This window comes from Bubalus bubalis, chromosome 10, assembly GCF_019923935.1.
Source record: "Bubalus bubalis isolate 160015118507 breed Murrah chromosome 10, NDDB_SH_1, whole genome shotgun sequence".
Classification (NCBI taxonomy): Eukaryota; Metazoa; Chordata; class Mammalia; order Artiodactyla; family Bovidae; genus Bubalus; species Bubalus bubalis.
In genome coordinates this window covers 27,092,194-27,117,234 of record NC_059166.1, presented here as the reverse complement: position 1 = coordinate 27,117,234, position 25,041 = coordinate 27,092,194, and the positions used below count along the sequence as shown (strand labels likewise).

Genomic DNA, 25,041 nt, shown 5'->3' with positions numbered 1-25,041 from the left:
TTTTGCTTGAATTTTTAAAGGACTATATGAAAATTTTTAAAGTAAAAATTATAGCATTGCCTCAGGAGTTTTATAAATTATATAAAGATAGGGAGCAGTAAAGGGACCTTCTATTTGTAATGTTTCTACATATTATATGAAGTGATACAGTTTTAACTCCAGGTAGACTGTGACAAGTTAAGAATATCTATAGCAATCATAGAACAACCACTAAAAATGGAAAGAGAGATAATTAAAAATCCAAGAGATGAGATAAAAAATTTAAAAAATTTCCAGTAATCCAGATAAGACAGATAAAAGCAGAGGAAGAAAAAACCAGATGTGACAAATAGTAAATAAATAATAAAATGGAAGACATATCCAACCACTCCAATAATTACATTATGTTAATGGTTCCAAATAGGAAAAGGAGTACATCAAGGCTGTATAATATCACCCTGCTTATTTAACTTATATGCAGAGTACATCATGAGAAACGCTGGACTGGAAGAAGCACAAGCTGGAATCAAGATTGCTGGGAGAAATATCAATAACCTCAGATATGCAGATGACACCACCCTTATGGCAGAAAGTGAAAAGGAACTAAAACGCCTCTTGATGAAAGTGAAAGAGGAGAGTGAAAAAGTTGGCTTAAAGCCCAACATTCAGAAAACGAAGATCATGTCATCTGGTCCCATCACTTCATACCAAATAGATGGGGAAACAGTGGAAACAGTGGCTGACTTTATTTTTCTGGGCTCCAAAATCACTGCAGATGGTGACTGCAGCCATGAAATTAAAAGACGCTTACTCCTTGGAAGGAAAGTTATGACCAACCTAGATAGCATATTGAAAAGCAAAGACAGTACTTTGCCAACAAAGGTCCGTCTAGTCAAGGCTATGGTTTTTCCTGTGGTCATGTATGGATGTGAAAGTTGGACTGTGAAGAAGGCTGAGCACCGAAGAATTGATGCTTTTGAAGTGTGGTGTTGGAGAAGACTCTTGAGAGTCCCTTGGACTGCAAGGAGATCCAACCAGTCCATTCTGAAGGAGATCAGCCCTGGGATTTCTTTGGAAGGAATGATGCTAAAGCTGAACTCCAGTACTTTGGCCACCTCATGCGAAGAGTTGACTCATTGGAAAAGACTCTGATGCTGGGAGGGATTGGGGGCAGGAGGAGAAGGGGACGACAGAGGATGAGATGGTTGGATGGCATCACTGACTCGATGGACATGAGTCTCAGTGAACTCCGGGAGTTGGTGATGGACAGGGAGGCCTGGCGTGCTGCGATTCATGGGGTCGCAAAGAGTCGGACACGACTGAGCGACTGAACTGAACTGAACTGAATGGACTACTACTCCAGTTAAGGGGCTTCCCTGGTGGCTCAGTGATAAAGAATCCACCTGCCAATGCAGGAGTCCCAGATTCCATCCCTGGGTCAGGAAGATCCCCTGGAGAAGGGACTGGCAACCCACTCCAGTATTCTTGCCTGGGAAATCCCAGGGACAGAGGAGCCTGATGGACTACAGTCCATAAGGTTACAAAAGAGTCAGATATGATTTAGCAACTAAACAACAACAGCAGTAATCACTCCAGTTAAGTGGCAGATATTGTAAGAATGAAAAGAAAGAAGGCCCAACTGTAAGAGATGCATTTTAAATAGAAAAACATAGAAAAACCCAGGTTGAAAATAAGTGGATGGAAAAAGATTACTCATTGCAAGCAATGAGTAAGAAAGCTACAGTGGTTAGATTGATATCAGATAATGTAGACATTCATATTGATAAAAGTCACTTTATCAAGGAGAGTTAGAAATAACAATATATACACATGTTGTACTAATGCTTCAAAATATTAATACATGAATCAAAAATTGACATAATTGAAAGAAGTAGGCTATTTCACAATTATAGCTGGAGATTTTTTATACCCATCCCTCAGCAATTGATAGAGGAACAAGTCAAAAATTCAGTAAAGACATAAATACTCTAGAGTTAATTATTACTTATATAGCATTACACGTAACTTCTGAAAAACAGACATTCTTTCCAAGTGCATTTAGTATGTTCATCAAGATAGACCATATAAAGGGGCCATAAAAATTAAACAATGCTTCTAAATAACCCATGGATCAAAGAAACAGTCAGGAGGGAAATCAGAAAATGTTTTGAATTTGAGTTGTGATTTTAACAAAATATTCATGACCTTAGACAACTGATTTTGATTGCTCAGTCTCAGTTCCTTCAATAAAATGGAGATACTAACTCATGGTTTTTGTGAAGATTGGATAAAATGACATGTAAAGCACTCAGCACAAGTCCTGGCATAGTAATGCTACTTAATTCCATTGTCCACAACTGGAAGTCATTACTGAGGGTGTGCAGATATGTGTACAGGGTCTCCTGCCACTTCCATCGTTCTGTCTTTGAATGCTATCCAAAGAAACTACACCACATCATTCCATCCACATCATCAAAGGAGATTTAACTTTTATCTCCTTATGCTACAACACTCCTGAAAGCTGGGAGGTTTATGTAGGTACAGAGTGCTATTACTTGATTACGTATCTGAAGTTGAGGATAATGCCCCCATTCCCATCTAACCTGGGTTTTGATGGTCCCAGAGCAATGATTAAAGAGATGCCAGAAGTCCATCTTCTACAACTCATAATTTGAGAGTTAAAGTTCATCACCCTAGCATTTCATTTCCCAAATATCAAAAACTGACTGTGGGGGTGGGAAGAGGCTCAAGAAGGAGGGGATATGTGTGTGTGTGTGTGTGTGTGTGTGTGTGTGCATGTGTGTATGTATGTGTTCAGTTCCTAAGTTATGTCCAACTCTTTGCAACTCCATGGACTGTAGCACATCAGGCTTCCCTGTCCTTCACTATCTCCTGGAGTTTGCTCAAATTCATGTCCACTGAGTTGGTTTTGTCAGAACTCTCCACTGTGACCTGTCCATCTTGGGTGGCCCTGCATGGCATGGCTCATAGCTTCATTGAGTTAAGCAAGCCCCTTTATCATGATGAGGCTGTGATCAGTTATGAGTGATTCATGATGTTGTATGGCAGAAACCAACACAACATTGTAAAGCAATTATCCTCCAATTAAAAAAATGTGAGAGATTAACAGACTACGTCAAGAATTGTTTGAAATTTTAGTGACCTAAGCTTTTAGTGACCAAAGCAGAGAAAGCAGTGGAGATGGTAAGAGCTAAAGTCAGAGAGGTAATCAAGGGCCATGTAGGACCTCATACACCACACTAAGGATAATGAAGAGCCACTGAAATGTTTATGCAGGAAGATGGCTAGATTGGCATTTTAGAAGGATCATTGTGGCAGATGGATTGGAGAAAGCAAGACTGGAGGCAGGGAGACCTCACCTCTTAAAACTGATATCAAAATGAATAATTTTCTTTTTCTACTTCAAAAAGCCCCAATTTTGGAATATGAGGAGCCATTATCCAATTCTATTTTTCTTCCTAATTCCATTGTACAAACTCAGCAATGATATTAATCTCTCTGTTCTTAAAGTATCTCCTTTTAAACACAGGTAATAACAACTATATCACAGGAATATTGCTGTCTAATTCTTGTTTGCCAAAAGCTTTAGGATCTTCAGCTGGAAAGGGGATTGTGGCTGCATGCAGTACTATCTTGGAGAACTCTGCGTCTTGCTTCATTGAATGGAGCTAGTGTCTTCGTGTAATCAAATTAACCACACTGTTACAGGCTTCAGATCAGATCAGATCAGATCAGTCACTCAGTCGTGTCCGACTCTTTGCGACCCCATGAATCGCAGCACGCCAGGCCTCCCTGTCCATCACCAACTCCCGGAGTTCACTGAGACTCATGTCTATCGAGTCAGTGATGCCATCCAACCATCTCATCCTCTGTCGTCCCCTTCTCCTCTTGCTCCCAATCCCTCCCAGCATCAGTCTTTTCCAATGAGTCAACTCTTTGCATGAGGTGGCCAAAGTACTGGAGTTCAGCTTTAGCATCATTCCTTCCAAAGAAATCCCAGGGCTGATCTCCTTCAGAATGGACTGGTTGGATCTCCTTGCAGTCCAAGGGACTCTCAAGAGTCTTCTCCAACACCACACTTCAAAAGCATCAATTCTTCGGCGCTCAGCCTTCTTCACAGTCCAACTCTCACATCCATACATGACCACGGGAAAAACCAAAGCCTTGACTAGACAAACCTTTGTTGGCAAAGTAATGTCTCTGCTTTTGAATATGCTATCTAGGTGACACCACCCTTATGGCAGAAAGTGAAGAGTAACTAAAAAGCCTTGTGATGAAAGTGAAAGTGGAGAGTGAAAAAGTTGGCTTAAAGCTCAACATTCAGAAAACTAAGATCATGGCATCCGGTCCCATCATTTCATGGGAAATAGATGGGGAAACAGTGTCAGACTTTATTTTTCTGGGCTCCAAAATCACTGCAGATGGTGACTGCAGCCATGAAATTACAAGACGCTTACTCCTTGGAAGGAAAGTTATGACCAACCTAGATAGCATATTCAAAAGCAGAGACATTACTTTGCTACAGGCTTATGCTGTGATTAATGAAGCCCATGCAAACTGACTGAAGTGATCAGTCTATTATTTTTAGATTGAATAATTAAGCTTAGAGAGCTTCAGCGTTTTTTTGAGTAACTTTTTTTCAGATGACTGTTGACGTTTTAGCTCTCAGTCTTCCCTTTTTCTGTCAGTTAGCTTTGTGTCAACTTGTTTCATGTCACGCAGATTTCATTTTTAGTCAAAAAATGTTGAATTTTTATAAATTTTTATGTTAAAGACTGGTACTAAGGCCTACCTTAAAAAACAAAACAGAACAAACTCAACATAAAGAGGAATAACACACATTTTACCAAAGTTCTACTATTCATTGAGTACTACATGAGCACCTTACATATGTGGTCTCATTTAATTTTTTCCTGGCCACACAGTGACATTGGTATAATTCCCATTTTATGGATGAGGTACCAGGCTTGGGTGGTAAAATAATTTACTGCAGGTCACAAGTGAGCAAGTGGCAGGGCTAATATTTGAACCCAAATCTCTCTGGTTCTAAAACTCACAGCACGAATGGCAGAAGCCTGTGCCTACAAAGTGTGCAAGAAAGTGTGTTATTTGGGGCCTTGGTGACACATACCTTCAGTGTCTTGTTGTGTCTCTGCAGCTCCCGGCACAGACTCTCCAGTTTGCTTCTCGCGAGGATAGCTCTGCTGTGTTCACCTTGTAGCTGGTCCTTTTCTTTTTGGATCTGTGCCTGTTTCTTTTGTAGGAGTTTTAACTTCCTTTGCTCAGTGCGATGTTCATCCAGCTAGATGTGGGGGTGCACATGTGAAAAAAAAGGGCAGGAATCTCTGTTGAGTTGATAGGAGCAGAAGAGGAAATGCCTAAAGACCACCCTCTGGTTGTTTGGAAAATTTGTTGCTATCATCACTGCCCCCTCTGGAGTCAAATGAACTTCATGAGTGTTACCATGGCAATATTTGTAGATATGATTTAAAAGCATAACATTTATAGGTTTTTCCTTTATCATTATTATTCTTGATCTCTTTTACTTTGATCTTCTTTTCAGTAGTCTAGAAACAGTTTTATCTTTCTTGAGTCTAATGAAGTCAGTCAGTATAGAAAGGCATGTTTCCGAATTCACGATAATGCCTTGCCTTAGGAAAATGGTCAGTGGTGTGTCTGCTTGGTTTACATTTAAATTTTCACAATTCTTTCTCAAAACAAGCTTTAGCAACTATTTTTAAAAGTAGGAAAGCGAAAAGCAGCTAGTAAACAGAAGGTGAAGTGTGTGGATTATGAGAAAGGGGGAGAGGAGCATGTACTCCTCAACTATTTAAGGATTGATGATCTGTCACCAAAGTTTCCGAAATAGCTACTGTACAACTCAACAGCACACAAGGGAAGTATCTGTAACAAGCCTTGCTCTCTGCCCATCCCCCACAGCCTCCGTGCTTATGGTGAATGAATCATGACACTTGTTTCTGCTGAGCACAGGTGTGGCCTCCTCTCACAGCAGCCACAGCTAAAGTATCGAGGGCAACATGGAAAATGAAACCAATGGACCCCTGGACTTTCTGTCTCAGGATGCTAAAGTTCTGAGCTAGGGGTTGCCAGATAAAATGTAGGACACTCAGCTGAATTTCAATTTCAAATAAATAGGGAACAAGTTTTTAGTGAAAGTAATTCAAAGTATTGCCATTTGCTCTTGGTTTACTTGAAATGCAAAGGTAACTGGGCATTCTGTATTTTTGTTTGGTAAATTTGGCAACAAATATTTATGGAATTCTAGTTGGAATGGGGGAATGTGGGTTCAGCCTCCCCCATTCCAACTAGAATCCCATAAATATTTGTTGATATAAATTAAGCCTCTAGAGACGGCATACTAGGAGTAGGACTGGGATCTGACAGTGTGACCATGAGCAAGCTGGAGCCTTTTTTTCAGAGCCGTTTCCTCCACTGGACTGAGTTCCCTTAGAATCTGAATGGTGTGTAAGCCAGGTGGGTCCTCGCTGTGATAATTATCTTGTTGGCTAATGAGGAGGGAAAGGCCTGGAAGCTCATGGGTTCTTTGGACTGCAGGTGCCCTTGGTGCCTCTCAGAGCCGGATACAAATGGGTACACACACACACACACACACACTGTAAGCCCTGATATGTGTCTTAGTTAGTTATCTTAATTTCTGATCTTGAAAAAGCATTAGTTCTTTCTGAGCTAGATGAATAGGACTGTCACACTTTCTTCAGTTCACATCTTATTTTAATCCTTTCCTCCCTCTCTCCCTCCCATTACACTGAAATGTCCATGATAAACCTTTGCCAGATTAAGCTGGGGATATTCATTCATGATATTCTATCTTCATACTTATGTATGTTTTTACTTATTAGTGAGTGTTAGCATCAGGAAAAACTAGGTCCATATTATCCATATTACTATAAATATTAATTGAAATTGTTATCTTTCTTGAGGTTCAATTGGAAAATCAATGATATTTTATTATATATTTATCATGCTAACTTCATTTTGCACCATAGTTATTAGATATGGATGAAACTTCTTGTCCTTGTGTGTGGACTTTAAATGAACTGTTGTCCTTTCTTGAAATTTGTATGTTGTTATTACTGCTTTTGCCATTTTGGTTTAGACTTTTCCTTTGGAAGAGTAAACAATTTGTCAGGGTTTCTCAGCCTTAGCACCATCGACATTTGGTGAGAATTCTTTGTTGTGGGGTCGTCCTGTGCATTGCAGGCTATTTAGCAGATGACCCCTACCCACTAGAGACCAGTAGCATCCCCAACTGTGATATCCAAAATATCTCCAGAGACATTGCATGTTGTCCCATTGTTGGCAAGACTTTTCCTCTTTGGGGGAACACTGCCCTGTGTGGATTTATCTGAGCGTCAGGAGACGGATACTTTATTTATGTTTCATTAGTTGGAAGAGATGATTTGTGCTTGCTCACTGACCATTTAAATGTTCTAGTTTTACTGAAGGATCATACACATTTGACATAGAGCTAGGTCTATCTTGCTTTGCTCTAAATAAAACCCCTTAACTTTCTGACAATTTTTTTTAGAGTGTGACTAATTTTGTTCAACGACTTCAAGTTTATGTGATTGCATATGGTGTTTCTTAATGGATGAAAGCAAACATTATAACTGAGTCAACTTCAGTCAAATGCTGGCTCTGTGATTTAGTAATACGTTTAGATGTATGCCTTCTGTCCATTTCTAACAGGCATATAGGATTTTTATCTGCAGTTTCTCTTGTTCTGTCTTTCTATTATTAAGTTAAAAAAGTGAAATTAATGCCAAGTAGTTTGTGATGTTGTAACTACTTATAAATTGAGGAAATTTGCGAAAATATTTCTTCCAGGTCATTTCTTAATTTAGTCATGAGGTGTCCTTATTTATTTATGAACTTATTCTTATGTATTAATAAAATACAGTTGTTGATATTACAGGATTTAGAATCTGTAAGGGTGAGTGAACATGAGTAGCAATGTGATTCACAGCTTTTGAATTTAATAATTTATTCTATGTTAACACTTAAATTCCAGACACTCTCTATATTAATTTCTGAATCAGTGAGTAGGGAAATAGCTTTTAGTCTCTAAGCAAAAGACTGAAATTCTTCATAATTTTTACTTTCTGAAAAGGATATATAATAGGGTTTTGAGGTCAACTTTCTCCTATTTATTTTTTCTAGAATGATCTTTTGAGTTTAAAAGTTTATTATGGGATATGATACAAATGCCAAAGTATAGTAAGACTGAGCTGAGTAGAATTTCTGGAAAAAATAACCTCTGTGGGATTGACTTCTTGGCTAGTAGGGTGAGTGGGTTTGGGAATTCTTGGAGATCAGGGTGAACAGCCCTGGCTCATAAGCAAGATCTTGGGCAGACTGGATGAGTGATTCTTTTCTGATGTACTGCTGTGGGGCTACAGCAACATAAAGAGTAGTAGTCTGGAAGATGCCCAGTTCATCTAAGTATGGGACATGGTACTAGAAACTAAATATGAAAGGCCTTGGTGTGAATAAGTAAATTGAAGGGTAAATTAAAGGGAAATCAATGTAGTAATTATTGAAAAGAGCAAGGACGGACCAGTGAGGATGGGGTCAGATTTGGGGGAAAAATATTATTTTTGACACCTACTGTTTTATGGCGCTGAAACTGTTCATGAGTGGTTAACAGGCAATATTAAACAAGTTGCAATAAAATTGATACACTAATACTTGCTTTAGAAATTTATACCATTCTTTTGGAAAACAATATGGCCATTAAAAACATTTATACTGCTTGATTTAGTAATCCCAATTCTGGAACTTTTCCCTGGGATCATAAAAGAGAAGAAACAAATCTCATGCATGATGATGTTCACTGCACCAATATTTGGTAAAACAAACAGTGGAAAGAATATAAATGTCCCCAAACTAGAGAACCAGTAGAGTAAAGTCAATTAATGGAAAATTTCATAGCTTTGACAAAATATAATTATGAAGAACACATGTGAAAATGATTGTCACATGAGCCAAAAAACAGATATTAAATTCTATGCACCTAATGATGGTAGCTATGCAAAAGGTATCTTTGTATAGTAGAACTGAAAAGGGAGACAGTGAAGTCAGTGTTCATGTTTTAGACTGTAGGATTAGAGATATTTTTACTTATGTATTCAGCATTTTCCTTATATCTTTGTGATGTGGTTTATGTGATTAAAAAATAATTTAAAAGCATCGTTGGCAGAGTTAAACAGTCACTAGTCATTGAGGGTTTCAGAATTTCTTTGAGGCTGTGCTGTGATGTGCTGTGCTAAGTCTCTTCAGTTTTGTCTGACTCTTTGTGACCCTATGGACTGTAGCCTGCCAAGCTCTTCTGTCCATTGGATTCTCCAGGCAAGAATACTGGAGTGGATTGCTGTGCCCTGCTCAATCTTGCTGACCCAAGGATTGAACCTGAGTCTCTTATGTCTCCTGCATTGGCAGATGGGTTCTTTACCAGTAGCGCCACCTGGAAAGCCCCTTCTTTGGGTCTGTTGTATGACAATTCAGCATAACGGTGTACATGAATGTACAAGGAAGAAAGCAAAGACTACACAGGGATCACAGGACTAAAATCAGAGTGAAAAAGAAGGTAAACAAGCCACTCATAAACTCTACTTCATCAATAGGGATAAGATGCAACCAGTGACCTGAGTGGTCTGTGGGTCTCAGTTTTGGAGACCTTCTTTAAAAAAAGAAGATTAAAAAAAAAAGAATCATCTTCAGGGCTTCACAGGTGCCTATGCAAGTGAGAGGCCCTGACTCTTAAGCTTTTTTGATATGAGGTAAATCTGCCTTCAGGGGCAGTCTGACCTACTGCCAGGAGGAACTGTTCTGTTGGGTAGGGGGCTGTCACTGCTTCTCTGAAAGAAATAAGTAAGTGAAAAAAAAATGAGGAAAAGAAGCAGAAATGAGAGCGAGGTGGCGTATTGCCCAGCCTCACTTGAGAGGACGCCACATCTCCACAGTGGGTCTTGTACACCTCAGGGCTGGTGCATGGACCTCAGGTGCAACTCCTTTAGTCAGTTTTGCGAGGCCTCACTCAAACTAGTGGTGTTGGCTTTGCTGAGCCCTTTTCTTTCTTCCAAGTGGACTATTGTAAGAGTACTGGTGAGGACACCATCCACTTCACGGGTTCTCTGAAGTCTGGGAGTGGCTTCTCTTCCTGCCACTGGCCCTAACTTATTGAGAGGGAGACTGCATGTGGAGGATCTATAACTGGAAACAAAATCCATGTCAAGTGCTTTGCTATTGTGTGGGACAGGAGAAGAATGTAGATCATGGAGAATAAATGAATGAATGAATGCATTCATCAGGAATAAATGAGAATGTTTCACAAACTGAGGGGTGGAATTAAGTCAACCTCTGCCTTATTTGAGAAGACCATTCCCTTAAAAAACCTGTGCTTAAGAACCAGTTGAAAGTTTACTTTTTATTTCTAGTGTACTTCTGTTTCATTGCAAAGCCAAAAAGAACTTTTAAATTTTCACAACTTTTAATTATCTCTGATTTGCTGTTCCATCTCTCAAATTATGCACATAATTGAAGGTGGAGTGATTCCAACTCTGTTCTCTTTCTTCCTTTTGCTTTTATTCCTCAGTTTTTCTGTTTCTTTCTTTCCTTTTTAAAAACTCTGCCTTTGTGAAGTCTGATTTTGACTTGCCTGAGGTAACCAGCTATAGTCTATAATGAGGTACCTGAAAAGCTAACAACCTCCTTTTCTCAGCTCTAACCAGAGCTTAAATCTTTCTGGCAAAAGGGCTAATCAAAGAACTTACCAATTCAGCATATTTCTTGAATAAAAAATCTAACTTTTCCTCAGGAGTTTGCAACTTGTTCAGATTTTGCATTAGCAGGCTGGCTTCTTTGCCTTAAAAGAAAACAAAAACCATAAAGACATTTTAAAAATTAAGAGTTGAACTTGAAGTCAGATGATAAGGGCTGGAATCTCAGGTGGTCTACTTGTGCTAAGTTGCTTTGGTCATGTCCGACTCTTTGTGACCCTATGGACTATAGACTGCCAGGCTCCTCTATCCATGGGGTTCTTAAGGCAAGAATAGCAGAATGAGTTGCTATGCCCTTCTTCATGGGATCTTTCCAACCCAGGGATTGAACCCACATCTACTTGTTAGCTGCTATCCAGTCTTGGGCAAGTCACTTAACCTGTCTGAGATGCAGATGTAAATTTTTTTTTTTCCCTTTGAAAAGGAATGACACCTACTTTGCAAAATAAGTGATTAATTGAGAAGTTTATAAAAATGTGTGGTACAGTGTTAGGCTCATGGTAGATTTTCAATAAATGTTGACTATAAGAGTAGTCCCTAAATTTCCATCCTAAGAATTTGTTCTTAGTTACTTCCCCTTATACTCTAAATATTCCAGGGAATTGTGAACATTCTGAAAATATTCAGAAGAATAAAAAACCACTGACTTTATGGAAGAGTAAATCATCCACTTCCCCATGTTAATTATTAAAAAAAAAAGAAGAAGAAGAAGCAAACCAGCCTATATCTGACTACTATAAAGCAGCCGGCATTAATACCTGGAGCTGTAAAAAAATTCCAGCCCAAAGCAGAGAAACTTGACAGTTTAGTCTGCCCATGTTTTTGGTTTTGTTCCTTTAGTGCCTCTTTCTTTTTTGGGGAGGGAAACCAATTGTCTTGTTTCTGTGTGTGAGCCCATTTCATGCAGTTTTTGTGGGAATGACTCTGATCGTATTTCCTATCAGAGAATAAAGTCAATATATAGAGAAAATGGACCCAACACACTTTTCCCCAGGCCTTTTTGTGTCTCTTTGGTTACAAGTTTAGCCTCCCTGGGTCTTCCCTTCTCCCACCTAGACCTTAATCTCTGTTGGCAGTTTCATTTTCTGTTCCCAGTTGGAGTTTGTGTTATGTTTAAAAACTCATCTGTTTATGATTATTTGATAGTGAGCCTTGGATTCTTTCTTTTCTTTCCCCATTGTTCTTCCTTTTTGTCTTTTGAGCTCAACTTCCCAGTTAGCCTTCCTGAGATGACTGGATCTTTGGTATCCACAGGGATACCTGTAGATCTTTCAGTATCCACAGGGTTGAGGGTTGCAGGCAGGAGCTGGACCCTGAGGCTTACACACATGTACCACTGAACTGTCTCTGCCAACAGTTGGGTCAAGGTGGAGCAGCTTCCCCATCCTCACCTACCTGTTATACCTGCCCTGTCAAATCTGAATAGAGAGGTCAAGCCACCCAGTGGAGCCTACATTTCCTGATATAAATCTGCTTGAGAATGTTAACAATTTTGACAACCTCTCCCACAAGAACAGGTGTTTCTCCTTTGCTGGAATTTTTGTTTTCATCTTGGAGAGGCAAATATATCATGGAATTAGGGTTTCCAGGTGAAATATAGGACATGGGACACTCTTATACTAAAAAATAATGGTGTCTCTGAAATTTAATGTTCTTTGGTGGCTTGTATTTTCACACTTGCTTAATCTGGTAACTCTAATGGCATCAAAGAATTTTAGGTTTAGAAGGAACTTCAAAGAGCACCCAGACAACTGGTTAATTTTATAGATTAAGAATAGAAAGCCCAGAGAAGCCCAAAGTTATGTAATTAGCACTGCAGAGCCAAGGCTTGGATCCAGGGTTTGTCTACTTGTTCCAAATCACTCCACTCCCATGTGGAATTTTGATGCCAGGGAAACCTAGAGAAATAAAAAGAAGCTTCTTTTGAAAAAAGAAAAAAATGACCTCATTCCTAACAGCTGGTTTCATCTATCTTTGCCCAGTGAGTCAGTTCAGATTAGAGACATGATCTGAGACGGGGGAGAGGGTGGGGGTGAGTGGTGCCCGACCAGCAACCCAATTATGGCCTATGGCATAACATTACCTTTAAACTGATAAACTCTGCTGTCCCACCCCAACCAGGCCTGGCTTTGAGAGATTTCTGTAGTAGCAGGGATGGCTTGTGTTGGTCTGGCCATCCCTTCACCCTGGTCTTCAGTTTGTGGAAGGCGCTCATGTGATGACTGCTGTCCTGGGTTAGAGGATCATCCATTAAAGGCAGGAGACTGTACTGTTGATCATGTCTGGCCTAGAACCCCTTATAGTGTTTGGTCCATGGCAAGTGTTTAGTGAATCTTGGTAATAATGGAACTAAACAGAGCCAACCTGTGCACACGAATATCTTGTAAATCAAATAAACACTGTCCAGAAAACAACTTTGTGATCAACTGGAGGAAAGACACCTGTGACCTTTAATGTATGCTTAGCATAGCTCTCAATGTGAGTATCAACCAGAAAACCATATCGTGTTTCTTTTGGGAAAGATAGAAACACTTGAGTGAGGCCAGTGGATCTCTTTTTCTATGTTCAGTATCTTCTCTCCCTTTAGTTTTTCTAACAATGGGAACAGTTGTTTTTTTTGTTTGTTTGTTTGTTTTTTTAATTGACACACTTGCTGAGGTCTTTTTCTGCTCTCATATTCTCTTATTTTGTATAGAAGTTGAACATTCAGATGCATCAATCCACCCTTCAAAAATGATTTCTACAAAAAAAAATCCAAGAAATTGGAGACAAACATGTACATAATCCATAACTTTGTAACATGAGAGAGCTTAGTTTTTACATGTCCATTAAAATTTTGCTGGACTACAGTGCTGTGTGCGATTGTGTGGAGGAGACATTAGACCAATCATCTCATAAGAAAGGCTGTCATTACAATTTTAGGAAATGGGGTCATTAGGTGACAGTGTCAGACACAAGAAGAAAAATCAGTTTTATGTGTTTAAACTACTAGCATTTTCTTAGCTATAACTATAAAGAAAGCTTTCCTAAAAAGAAAAAAAACTGAGCCTAATAATGAGATTAGCAAGAAGAGATAAGAAAGTCTTCCTCAGTAATCAGTGCAAATAGAGGAAAACAATAGAATGGGAAGGGCTAGAGATCTCTTCAAGAAAATTAGAGACACCAAGGGAACATTTCATTCAAAGATGGGCACAGTAAAGGAAGAAACGGTATGGACTCAACAGAAGCAGAAGATATTAAGAAGACGTGGCAAGAATACACAGATCAGATCAGATCAGATCAGTCGCTCAGTCGTGTCTGACTCTTTGCTACCCCATGAATCGCAGCATGCCAGGCCTCCCTGTCCATCACCAACTCCCGGAGTTCACTCAGACTCACGTCCATCAAGTCAGTGATGCCATCTAGCCATCTCATCCTCTGTCGTCGCCTTCTCCTCCTGCCCCCAATCCCTCCCAGCATCAGGATCTTTTCCAATGAATCAACTCTTCGCATGAGGTGGCCAAAGTACTGGAGTTCAGCTTTAGCATCATTCCCTCCAAAGAAATCCCAGGGCTGATCTCCTTCGGAATGGACTGGTTGGATCTCCTTGCAGTCCAAGGGACTCTCAAGAGTCTTCTCCAACACCACAGTTCAAAAGCATCAATCTTTGACGCTCAGCCTTCTTCACAGTCCAACTCTCACATCCATACATGAATACACAGAAGAACTATACAAAAAAGATCTTCATGACCCAGATAATCACGACAGTATGATAACTCACCTAGAGCCAGACATCCTGGAATGCAAAGTCAAGTGGGCCTTAGGAAGCATCACTACAAACAAAGCTTGTGGAGGTGATGGAATTCCAGTTGACCTATTTCAAATCCTAAAAGATGATGCTATGAAAGTGCTGCACTCAACATGGCAGAAAATTTGGAAAACTCAGCTGTGGCCACAGGACTGGAAAAGGTCAGTTTTCATTCCAATCCCAAAGAAAGGCAATGCCAAAGAATGTTCAAACTACCACACAATTGCACTCATCTCACACGCTAGCAAAGTAATGCTCAAAATTCTCCAAGCCAGGTTTCAACAGTACATGAACTGTGAACTTCCAGATGTTCAAACTGGACTTAGAAAAGGTAGAGGAACCAGAGATCAAATTGCCGACATCCGCTGGATCATGGAAAAAGCAAGAGAGTTCCAGAAAAACATCTACTTCTGCTTTATTGACTATGCCAAAGCCTTTGACTGTGTGGATCGTGGATCACAAGAAACTGTGGAAAATTCTTAAAGAGATGGACGTACCAGACCACCTGATCTGCCTCTTGAGAAATCTGTATGCAGGTCAAGAAGCAAGAGTTAGAACTGGACATGGCACAACAGACTGGTTCCAAATCAGGAAAGGAGTACATCAAGGCTGTATATTGTCTCCCTCCTTATTTAACTTACATGCAGAGTGTGCGAAATGTCGGGCTGGATGAAGCCAAGTTGGAATCAAGATTGCTGGGAGAGATATCAATAACCTCAGATATGCAGATGACACCACCCTTATGGCAGAAAGAGAAGAGGAACTGAAGACCCTTTTGATGAAAGTGAAAGAGGAGAGTGAAAAAGCTGGCTTACAGCTCAACATTCGGGACTCCCCTGGTGGTCCAGTGGCTAAGACTCTGAGCTCTCAGTGCTGGGGCCCTGGCTTTGATCCCTGGTTGGGAAACTAGATCCCACATGCCACAACTAAGACCCTGTGCAGCCAAATAAATAAAAATAAATATTAAAAAAAAAAAAAAACCTCAACATTCAAAAAACTAAGATCATGGCATCCAGTCCCATCACTTCATGGCAGATAGATGGGGAAACAATGAAAACAGTGATAGACTTTATTTTCTTGGGCTCCAGAATCACTGTAGATGGTGACTGCAGCCATGAAATTAAAAGACGCTTGCTCCTTGGAAGAAAAGCTATGACCAACCTAGATAGCATATTAAAAAGCAGAGGCCTTACTCTGCCAACAAAGGTCCATCTAGTCAAAGCTATGGTTTTTCCAGTAGTTATGTGTCGATGTGAGAGTTGGACCATAAAGAAAGCTGAGCACTGAAGAGCTATGCTTTTGAACTGTGGTGTTGGAGAAGACTCTTAAGAGTCCCTTGGACTGCAAGGAGATATAACCAGTCCATCCTAAAGGAAATCTGTCCTAAATATTCATTGGCGAAACTGATGCTGAAGCTGAAGCTCCAGTAGTTTGGCCACCTGATATGAAGAACTGACTCATTGGAAAAGACCCTGATGCTGGGAAATGTTGAAGGCAGGAGGACATGGGGATGACAGAGGATGAGATGATTGGATAGCATCACTGACTCAATGGACATGAGTTTGAGAAATCTCTGGGAGTTGGTGATGGACAGGGAAGCCTGGTGTTCTGCAGTCCATGGGGTTGCCAAGATTTGGTCACAGCTGAGTGACTGAACTGAACTGAACTGAATAATGAGATTATTCCAGGGAAAACAAAATAAAACAAAACTTTACAATAAAAAAGAAAAAATCAGAAAAAGCAGTAAGAAATAAATATATCAATTTCCAACTTGGGCCAGAAGAAAGTACTAATCATTTTACCCCAAACAATTATTTTTCCCTTACTTCACTTACTCCTCTAAACCCTCCTCTCTTTTCAGGATCTGACCTAAGTTTGAGCATCCCTATGCATCTGTTCATGAACCCTTCAGTCTCTGTGGATTCCTTTCTCCCCTAAATTCCTCTGGTCTTCTACCATTTCTTCCAGAAAATTTAGCATTTGTTTCAAAGCTACAGTTTGTTTCCTTCTCAGAGTGAAACTAGAAATCAAGCTAAAATCTTATAAAATAGACCACCTGGGAAGGTGACCGTTCTAAGGCAGAGTAAGTCAATAGCTGTAAAGACTTTAGAAAACCAGTGTCCTAGTCAAGATGCTACTCAGAAGGTAGAACTGAAACTCCCCTGTAACTGGAAAGATGAAACCCATTAAACTGAACTATAGCTCAGCTAAATGCTTCTCAACCGACATACCAATTAGTCTATCTTTGGTCCTGAACATGAGTGACTTTAGGTCTGCACTTTGCTTTCTTTATGACTAATCGCACAATCACATCAATTAGTTGAATAACTTCTGGGGGCAGACTTTAAAACTCTCTAGGCTTTAATTTTCCTATCTAGAAATTGATACATTGACTAGATAAATTCTGAACTCATAATAGACCTGTGGATCAGCTTTGTTTTTCTCCCAGATTTATGCTTCTCATGATTTCCTACTCAATCGGTCATCAACCTGATTATCAAAAGGTATATTACATTTATCATTGTTTTGTGCTTCTTACTATGTGGTACTTGTGCCACTCACATAGTGTTGATAGAGAAGAGATGAATAAGACACCTGTGAGCTGGAGGATGGGGTGAGGGGAGGAAGGGACATACTTAGACGTTAATAGGACAGGTCATAGTGCTGTCTAGTGGGGAATCTGTTTTTATTTTGTTCAGTGCCAAGGAGAAAGTGACTCCACCAACTAAAGAGATTTTAGTGTTCCCTCAACTGCTCTGGTGTACAGTGTGTTACTTATGGGAGGATATGCAGCCTGTAAAGGAAAAACAAGTCCTGGGTGCTTGGATTGTAGAGACATTTCCCAGATATTAATCAGTGTTCTGTGAAAGATGGATGTTTTTGGCCCAGTAAATTTAGGAAATATTGTAAACTATGCCCATTACTATTGGAGATTTTCACTGTTGTGTATGTTAAAGGTCAGAGAATTCTGGCAGTTGGGAAACTATCTTGGTCTGAAATTTCAAATATCCCTAAGCATATACTTTGGAAAAATTTGGGTTAGAGAGTCAGAACATTTCAGTATCTCAAAAATATCATAAAGCAAATGTTATCTGACAAACATACAATAATTAAAGATTGGTCTTTGATCAAATATGTAAGCAAAGACTAAGGATATGTCTTAAATATGGATTGAATGACATACTCAAATTCTGTAAAAGTTCTGAATAGTTTCTAAAAGAAGACCACAGCTGGGACTTTATATTTTTTCCAGAAAGGTAGAGGAAGCATTTTCTGAAGCATAAAACCATTGCTTCCACAATCTGTTTGTGTCAAAATTACCCAGAGTGCCTTGGCCCCAATCCTGACCTACCGATTCTGAATCTCTTTGCTCAGGAATGGCATTTTTGACAAATTATGTATTTGATTCCAATGCACCGTTAAGTTTGAAATCATTGGTCTAGATCATAGTTTAAATGACATAATAATGTCATTTAATTGATAAAGAGCCAAGCAGTTTGTTGAAGCCACTTGCAGGCAATTGAAATGATGTTTAAAACGGTGGTTACATATTTAAATTAGCCTAAAAATACTGTTTAACTCATAATGTAGCTGAAATAGTACAATGTTTAGAGAATACACCAACAGTCTTCAGAGGAACAGCTTGAAAGTATCAGCGGCTTATACACATGTAATTAGTGTGCACCCATGTGGGCATTCTGATCACAAACATTGGTCCTGATAAACACATTCAATTGAACTTTGTTAATTTATATATAATGACAGAATTAGTTGTGACATTTTCTTCTTTCTCTAAATTTTTTTGATTATTTGGTAAAGGAAAGTGTGAAGTCACTCAGTCATGTCCGACTCTTTGTGACCCCATGGACTGTAGCCCTACCAGGCTCCTCCGTCCATGGGAGTTTTTAGGCAAGAATACTGGAGTGGGTTGCCATTTCCTTCTCTAGGAGATCTTCCCGACCCAGGGATTGAACCCTGGTCTTCCACATTGTAGGCAGACGCTTTACCGTCTGAGCCACCAGGGAAGTAAGTATGTGGTTAATACGCTTCCCAGGTGCATCTGTGCAGTAAAGAATCAGGTAAAGAATCCTGCTAGTACAGGAGACCCAGGTTTGATGCCTGGGTCAGAAAGATCCCCTGGAGTAGGAAACGGCAACCCACTCCAGTATTCTTGCCTGGAAAATGGCATGGACAGAGGAGTCTGGCAGGGCTACAGTCCATGGGGTTGCAGAGTTGGACATGACTGAGCTACTGAACACAGCAGCACATGAGGTTAATACAGATTTTTAAATAACTCGTGGAAGACAGAGTAGAAACCAAAATCGGTCATCTTTAACTTTACACCTGCTTTCTTCATACCTATCCCCCATTATAACACACACAAATTCCTACGTAGAAGTAGTTTTAGAGTGATAAAGCCAAAGGTCTTTCCTGGTTAGAACCACTTGAAATCATTCACCTTTGCAATGTGATTTTATGGTGGCTCAGAGGTTTAAGTGTCTGCCTGCAATGCAGGAGACCTGGGTTCGATCCCTAGGTCGGGAAGATCCCCTGGAGAAGGAAATGGCAACCCATTCCAGTATTCTTGCCTGGAGTATCCCATGTACAGAGGATCCTGGTGGGCTACAGTCCATGGGGTCGCAAAGAGTCAGACACGACTGAGCGACTTAACTTTCAACAATGGAAAGTTTAACAGTGACTAATGCAAAAGGTTATTTCTGAGATGCCTTGGATAGAGACCAAAAAATACCTCTATAACACAGAGCAACTTTATTCTCTTTCCCAAAGTTCTAAAACACTACAGTGATTCCAGCCTTGCACTTTAGAACTTGGTATTATCTGAGTTAATCTTTATGCTGAGTAGGTAAAGTAGCTGTTTGAATGTGTCTTTTAGCCCTTCTTGAAAGCATTACCAGCAGTGGTTTTAAATCTCATAGTGAGGTCCTATGCCAGCACAGACATACTTTGGGGTTTGCACATAACCTGTTCACTGAAGTCTGAACCCAGTTCTAACTCCAGTGCCCATGATCTTTCACTCCGCCACACCGGCTTCCAGAAATTAGCAAGATGTGACCACTGTCTCAATAGATTCTCCCTCCAGCTTGGGATACAGGTATATAAACAGATGATTGCTGCAGAAAATTTAATGGAGAACTACAGAAGATGATGCTGACTCTACCTGGGCATGTCAGGGAATGTACCACATAGGAGGGGGTGATTGTAGTGAGTGTTTCAGTGAAATTTCACCAAGGAAGACAGGCAGAGGACACTCATACGTGTAGTAACATGCCCTCACTCATAGCTAAAAAATTAACTCTCTCACCCTTCTTGTAGAGCCATTTTCGGTGTTACCAAAGCCCCTACCCCATGCTCTCCTAACCATTTCCTGTGCCTGTTCTAGCACTTTTCCTACATAGCAGTTAGTGTACATGTCTGCTTTCTCTCTAGACTGAGAGTCCTTAACCAAAGTCTTTTTTTTTTTTAATCTTTGTGTACCTCATAAAGACTAGGCATTAGTAAATATTTGCTGAACCAGTGAACTAATGAGAGTAAAAGTATTTTCTGCAATTTTCAACATTCTATAATTAATATATTTCTGAAGTTTTATTAAAATAAAAAATATTTTATATATGTAGTAATGGAAATACTCAAGTGATCCAGTGACAATCATTTTATATACAAAACCATCCCTATATTTAGACTTTGTTTAAATCTAGATTCCACTAGCTTTGCTTTGAACAATTTCCTTTTCATTCATTCACTCACTCATTCAATCTTATAACAGATATTCAGCAAATATTCATTGAGCACCTAGCACATGTCAACCACTGTTCTAGATGCTAGACATCCAATGATGTCCAAATACACACATTGCCCCTGCTCTTGAGATAAAAGAGCTAGTGGGGATGAGATGTATTAATCAAATAATCACAAAAATAAATGTATACTCTCAAATGTAAATGTCAGGAAGGAAAGATACATAGTACAACTGAAATGGAAAACAAGAAGACTTCAGGGTGAGACTAGGAAAATGCCATTTGAGTTGTGAGCTAAGTGATGAGTTAAGTGCTGAGAGGGCAGAACTGGGAAATGGGGAGGGATTTCTAGGTAGAGAAAATAGAATGGACATGGGTCTGTTGGGGAGTGGAGCATGGCCTGTTGAAAGAACTGAAAGAGAAGATGAGAAGGACCAATTACTAGACGGCGGTGATGACAGTTATGGTGTAATCAGGGCAGCGTGTTCAGAAAAGAGGCTTTCGGGGGTAACTTGTTGAGAGATAAAGCTGGTTGGGGTTAGATATTAAGGCCTGAAAGACAATGTTAAGAAGTCTGGTCTTTGTTCTATGAGCAGTGGGAAACCACAGGGGACAGAGAGTAGATGGGTAACATACTGAAAAGTTCGTTTTAGTTCTGTTGAAGGGGAGGGGGCTGGGGACAAGTATAGTAAGAGAAGATGTAGGGCGATCCCGAAGGAAGCTATTGTGTTAAAATCCATGTATGAGGTGTGGCTTTTAGCAAAGGTTGGAAGTGCCCCATTTTGGGAATAATTCAAGGAAAAATCATACATTAGAATGTAACTACTTGCCTAATCCTTTTAGAATTTTCTTCTCCAGTTTTTGCTCTTTGTTGCTGGCAGGCTCTTTGGCTGTGGATGGCTCTCCAGTGGCTGCAGGTTCTCTCTCCGCCTCTTCAGGGGCCTCCTCGCAGTCTCCATCCTCATTGTCAGGGGGGTCTGTGTTCTCAGGCTGCTCCTTGACCATGGTGGTACCCTCCTTCCCTGCCGCGCCGGCAGTGGACCCGTACGTGTTAATGATGTCTTCCAGTTGTCGGTTCAACTCTTCAGAGATATCGTGGGGTCCCCGTTCCAGCTGTATACCTGCCGCCTGCTCTGGTACTGGGAGTGGGGTTGAGCGGTCCTGATCGTTTTGCTTCTCCAGGCCATTTTGACTGGACAGTGTTGAACTGTCCCTCACAGGTGTTGATGGTGGCTCCCCCGACAGCTGCCCAGGCTGATTGCTCTCCATACTGGGAGTGGTATCTGGTGGTAAGCACAGCCAGGGTTGATGTAGTTAACCCAGTTACAGGCACATGGTAAGGTTATCCCCACACTGGTACCTACTGATTACCGTTTCTAACACAGAATGAATATCTGTGCATTCATATTGCATTGATATTGCAGTTAGTTGTGTAGGAACAGTGAGAAGCATTTCCAAATTAAGTCATACTGTTAGCATATGTTTGATTTTGGTCTTTAATTTCCAGTGGTATCTCCTATTATTGACATTAACAGATTAATTCAAGGTATTATTTTTCATGGTCATATCTGTCATTTTGCTTAGAATAACCATTTTGTGTTACCATTCTCATGTATAATTCTACGTAGATTTACAATAATTGGAAATACTTTAATGTTTAATCTACATTTAATGTCTAAATTTAAATTGATACTTTTCTCCTAAAGTTAAAACATTGAATATAAGAGCCACTGACCTTACTAAAATCACTCATAATAGTAACAGTCTAAACTCTATTTTAGTGCATATTGATTAGTATGAGCCCATTGTGTGTTAGTCACTCAGTCGTGTCTGACTCTTTGTAGTCCAATGGACTGTAGCCCACCAGGCTCCTCTGTCCATGGAATTCTCCAGGCAAAAATACTGGAGTGGGTTGCCATTTCCTTCTCCAGGGGATCTTTTAGACCCAGGTGTTGAACCCAGCTGCACTGGGGGCAGATTCTTTACCATCTGAGCTACCAGGGAAACCCATGAGCCCATTAATATAGATCAATTATTATACTGGATACAGGAAATACTTGCTTTTCTGGTATTTTCCCTTTCCCAGATGAGCAACATGTACTTATTAATCAGAAAAAACACTTTTTTGAGATTCAAACCAGCATCATTTTAAAAATAAGACTGTATGAGGAAAGATGTAGATTAACTAATGAACGTGTATGGAAACATGGTGATACTCATAATGAAAATTCCTTGAATTTCTATACCATTTTGTTCCAATGAGGGCTTCCCTGGTGGCTCAGTTGGTGAAGAATCTGCCCTCAATGCAGGAGACCTGGGTTTGATCCCCTGGAGAAGGAAATGGCAACCCATTCCAGTACTCTTGCCTGGGAAATCCCATGGACTGAGAAGCCTGGCAAGCTACAGTCCATGGGATTACAAAGAGTCAGATGCGACTGAGCAAACATTCTGTCTTTCTGTCGTTTGTTCCAATATAAAAACTGCCTTTCTTTTAGGGGTAAAAAACACCCCAATATATTACGACTTTCTCATCTCAGTCAAGAAGCTCTAGGATAATAATTTTTAAGAAGTAGAAATGTCTTAAAAGCAGGGAGGGAATGAACCAGAGAAATAATCCAAGTATAATGTAATAATCCCAAGTAATCCCTTTGGAAATAGGGAGTGAGGGATGGGCTGAATCAGGCTTTCTAGGGTGGCTGGCTATCACCATTTCTAGAGTTGCAATATGTTTGGCTTCTGCCTTTAAGTTGTGGTGCATTTTACTTGTGAATAATAATTAATGGTGGTGCTGCTAATTGGCAGCATGAAATTATGACAGGGTCCTAATAATCTGCAGGTTTTGCTGTTGTGTTGGCATGACAGTGAAAACAAAAACACACTGCTCCATGCACTATACAGCTTCCTCCTCCCCTTCTCAGGGCAGGTGAAGTCAAATGCTCCAATGCAATGAGAACAGAAAATTCAGTGTCCAGACATTGCCACCCACCTGCAGCCCTCACCAAGTACTCACTAATTTTGAAGGAAGAACTGTTTTCTCTCATTTATTTTAATTCACCATCTTTCTTATCAAATGATGCAGTAAACAGCTTCGTTGTCTTCATCACTGGAATTCTTTATCCTGACCCCTGCTTGTTGGGTGCACTCATCTATATATAACTTACGCTTCCCCTGAACTTGGAGAAAGATCCATGGCACCTGCTGTCCAGCCAGTGGTTATTTTAAGCTTTTCTAAAAGAAGCCCTGGCCTTTAACACCTCATCTTTAGAACTAAAAGGAAGAGAATATTTTTTAAATCAAATTGAAAACAGTAAACATTGATTGGTTTAAACCCATACGTGGGTTTTAAAGTGTTAGGGGGGCTTCTGAGGATGAAATAAAATCTAAAGTAAACCAGACTTCAAAGCAATGAGTTTAAAACCAGCTGTCCAGAGGAGTTTTAGTGTGGTTAGTTTGAATACAAATGTTTTGTTTGTATTTGATTTATTCTTCATTCATCAGAGGCCATAATCATTGATGTTTTTTATATTAAGTGCATGATCTCCTTTAAACGCATGGTCCACATTTACTTTACAACAGAATAACTGAGTCATTGTAAACCACAGGACAACTCATTTTCTAAAAGTAGCCTCAACAAGATCCCAAGAGGACAAAAACAAAAAAAATAAAAAAACTCTTATTTGTAAATTGTCTCTTTCTTTATCAATTAGTTTTACAGCAAGAACTTATTTCTAAGTTTTATCTTCTACAAACTTTATTGCCCATCTTTTGCCACCCATCTTTTGCCTCCTCTGAGAGAGAATTTTATTTTTCACTTGTCCTGGCAGTCCCGTTAGATGACCACACTCACACACACATCCCTTCCTGAGCAACACATTTTACTTATAAATAAAACAATGGAAAGTTCTTCAGCAGTTCACTGGCAGTCTCAAAGTTGCAAGTTTCGAACACCACAAACCGCACCCTACATCTCACAGGGCTCGGGGGAGTGTTTGTCATACTTACCAGAATGCAAGGAGCTAAGCAGAAAGAGAAAGGAGAGGCAAGAGGCAGCAAAAGCTAGTCAGAGCAGCAGCAACAGCAGGAGCCCAGCGGGCAGCTGCGCTCTTACAGGGGAGAGAGAAACCAAACACACACGTACACACGCGAGCAGCGGGAGAGCAGAGCGGGGGTGGTGGGGGGTGGGGGGGAGGAAGAACATCCTGTGACACAGCCAGAGAGAAATACACCAGGCTTCACTAGCGGTCTCCTGGGCAAATGTCCTAGGAAAAAGAAGCGGCTGATAGATCTTAGCAGACTCCTAGTTTTGTCCTTTAAAAAGTTTAAACTCTCAGTACACATGCCCATTGCTAGTGCAGTTTTTCACTATGGTTGTTCTTTGGGGCAGAGATCAAGTTTTCTTATTTCTTGGTTTATTTCCAACGTGCCCTGTGATTCATCTTTTTTTCCCCCTCCTTCATATGCTAGCTTAATTAGTGTCAAGTTTCTAATAGGAATCAAGGAAAAAGAGGAACAATGGCATAACGGAAAGAGGTAGTAGAAGCACTTTAATTCTGATGCCATTATTTGGTTTCATTGTAAAATTTGAATATAAATTTAGATGGCTCATTTGGCAGTGGGTTTAGTGCATCTTCATGTACATGCTAATTGGTATGACCTCCAACCCCGTGTCTTACTCAGG

The 25,041-nt window shown here is 40.1% G+C and overlaps 1 protein-coding gene and 1 long non-coding RNA gene across 2 annotated transcripts in view; one reads left to right on the top strand and one right to left on the bottom strand.

The window, feature by feature from the left end:
• TXLNB (taxilin beta) overlaps positions 1–24,511 on the bottom strand; it is a 58,362-nt gene extending 33,851 nt beyond the window's left edge. Inside the window, exons 1-4 of the mRNA XM_006074655.4 lie at positions 24,366–24,511; positions 21,194–21,646; positions 10,815–10,906; positions 5,132–5,302 (exon numbers count right to left, since the gene is read on the bottom strand). Of these exons, the coding sequence (XP_006074717.4) occupies positions 5,132–5,302; positions 10,815–10,906; positions 21,194–21,632 (702 nt within the window). The 5' untranslated portion in view covers positions 21,633–21,646; positions 24,366–24,511. The remainder of the gene's footprint in view (positions 1–5,131; positions 5,303–10,814; positions 10,907–21,193; positions 21,647–24,365) is intronic.
• LOC123327666 overlaps positions 1–25,041 on the top strand; it is a 235,987-nt gene that overhangs the window by 30,986 nt on the left and 179,960 nt on the right. The gene's annotated exons all lie outside the window — the stretch shown is intronic.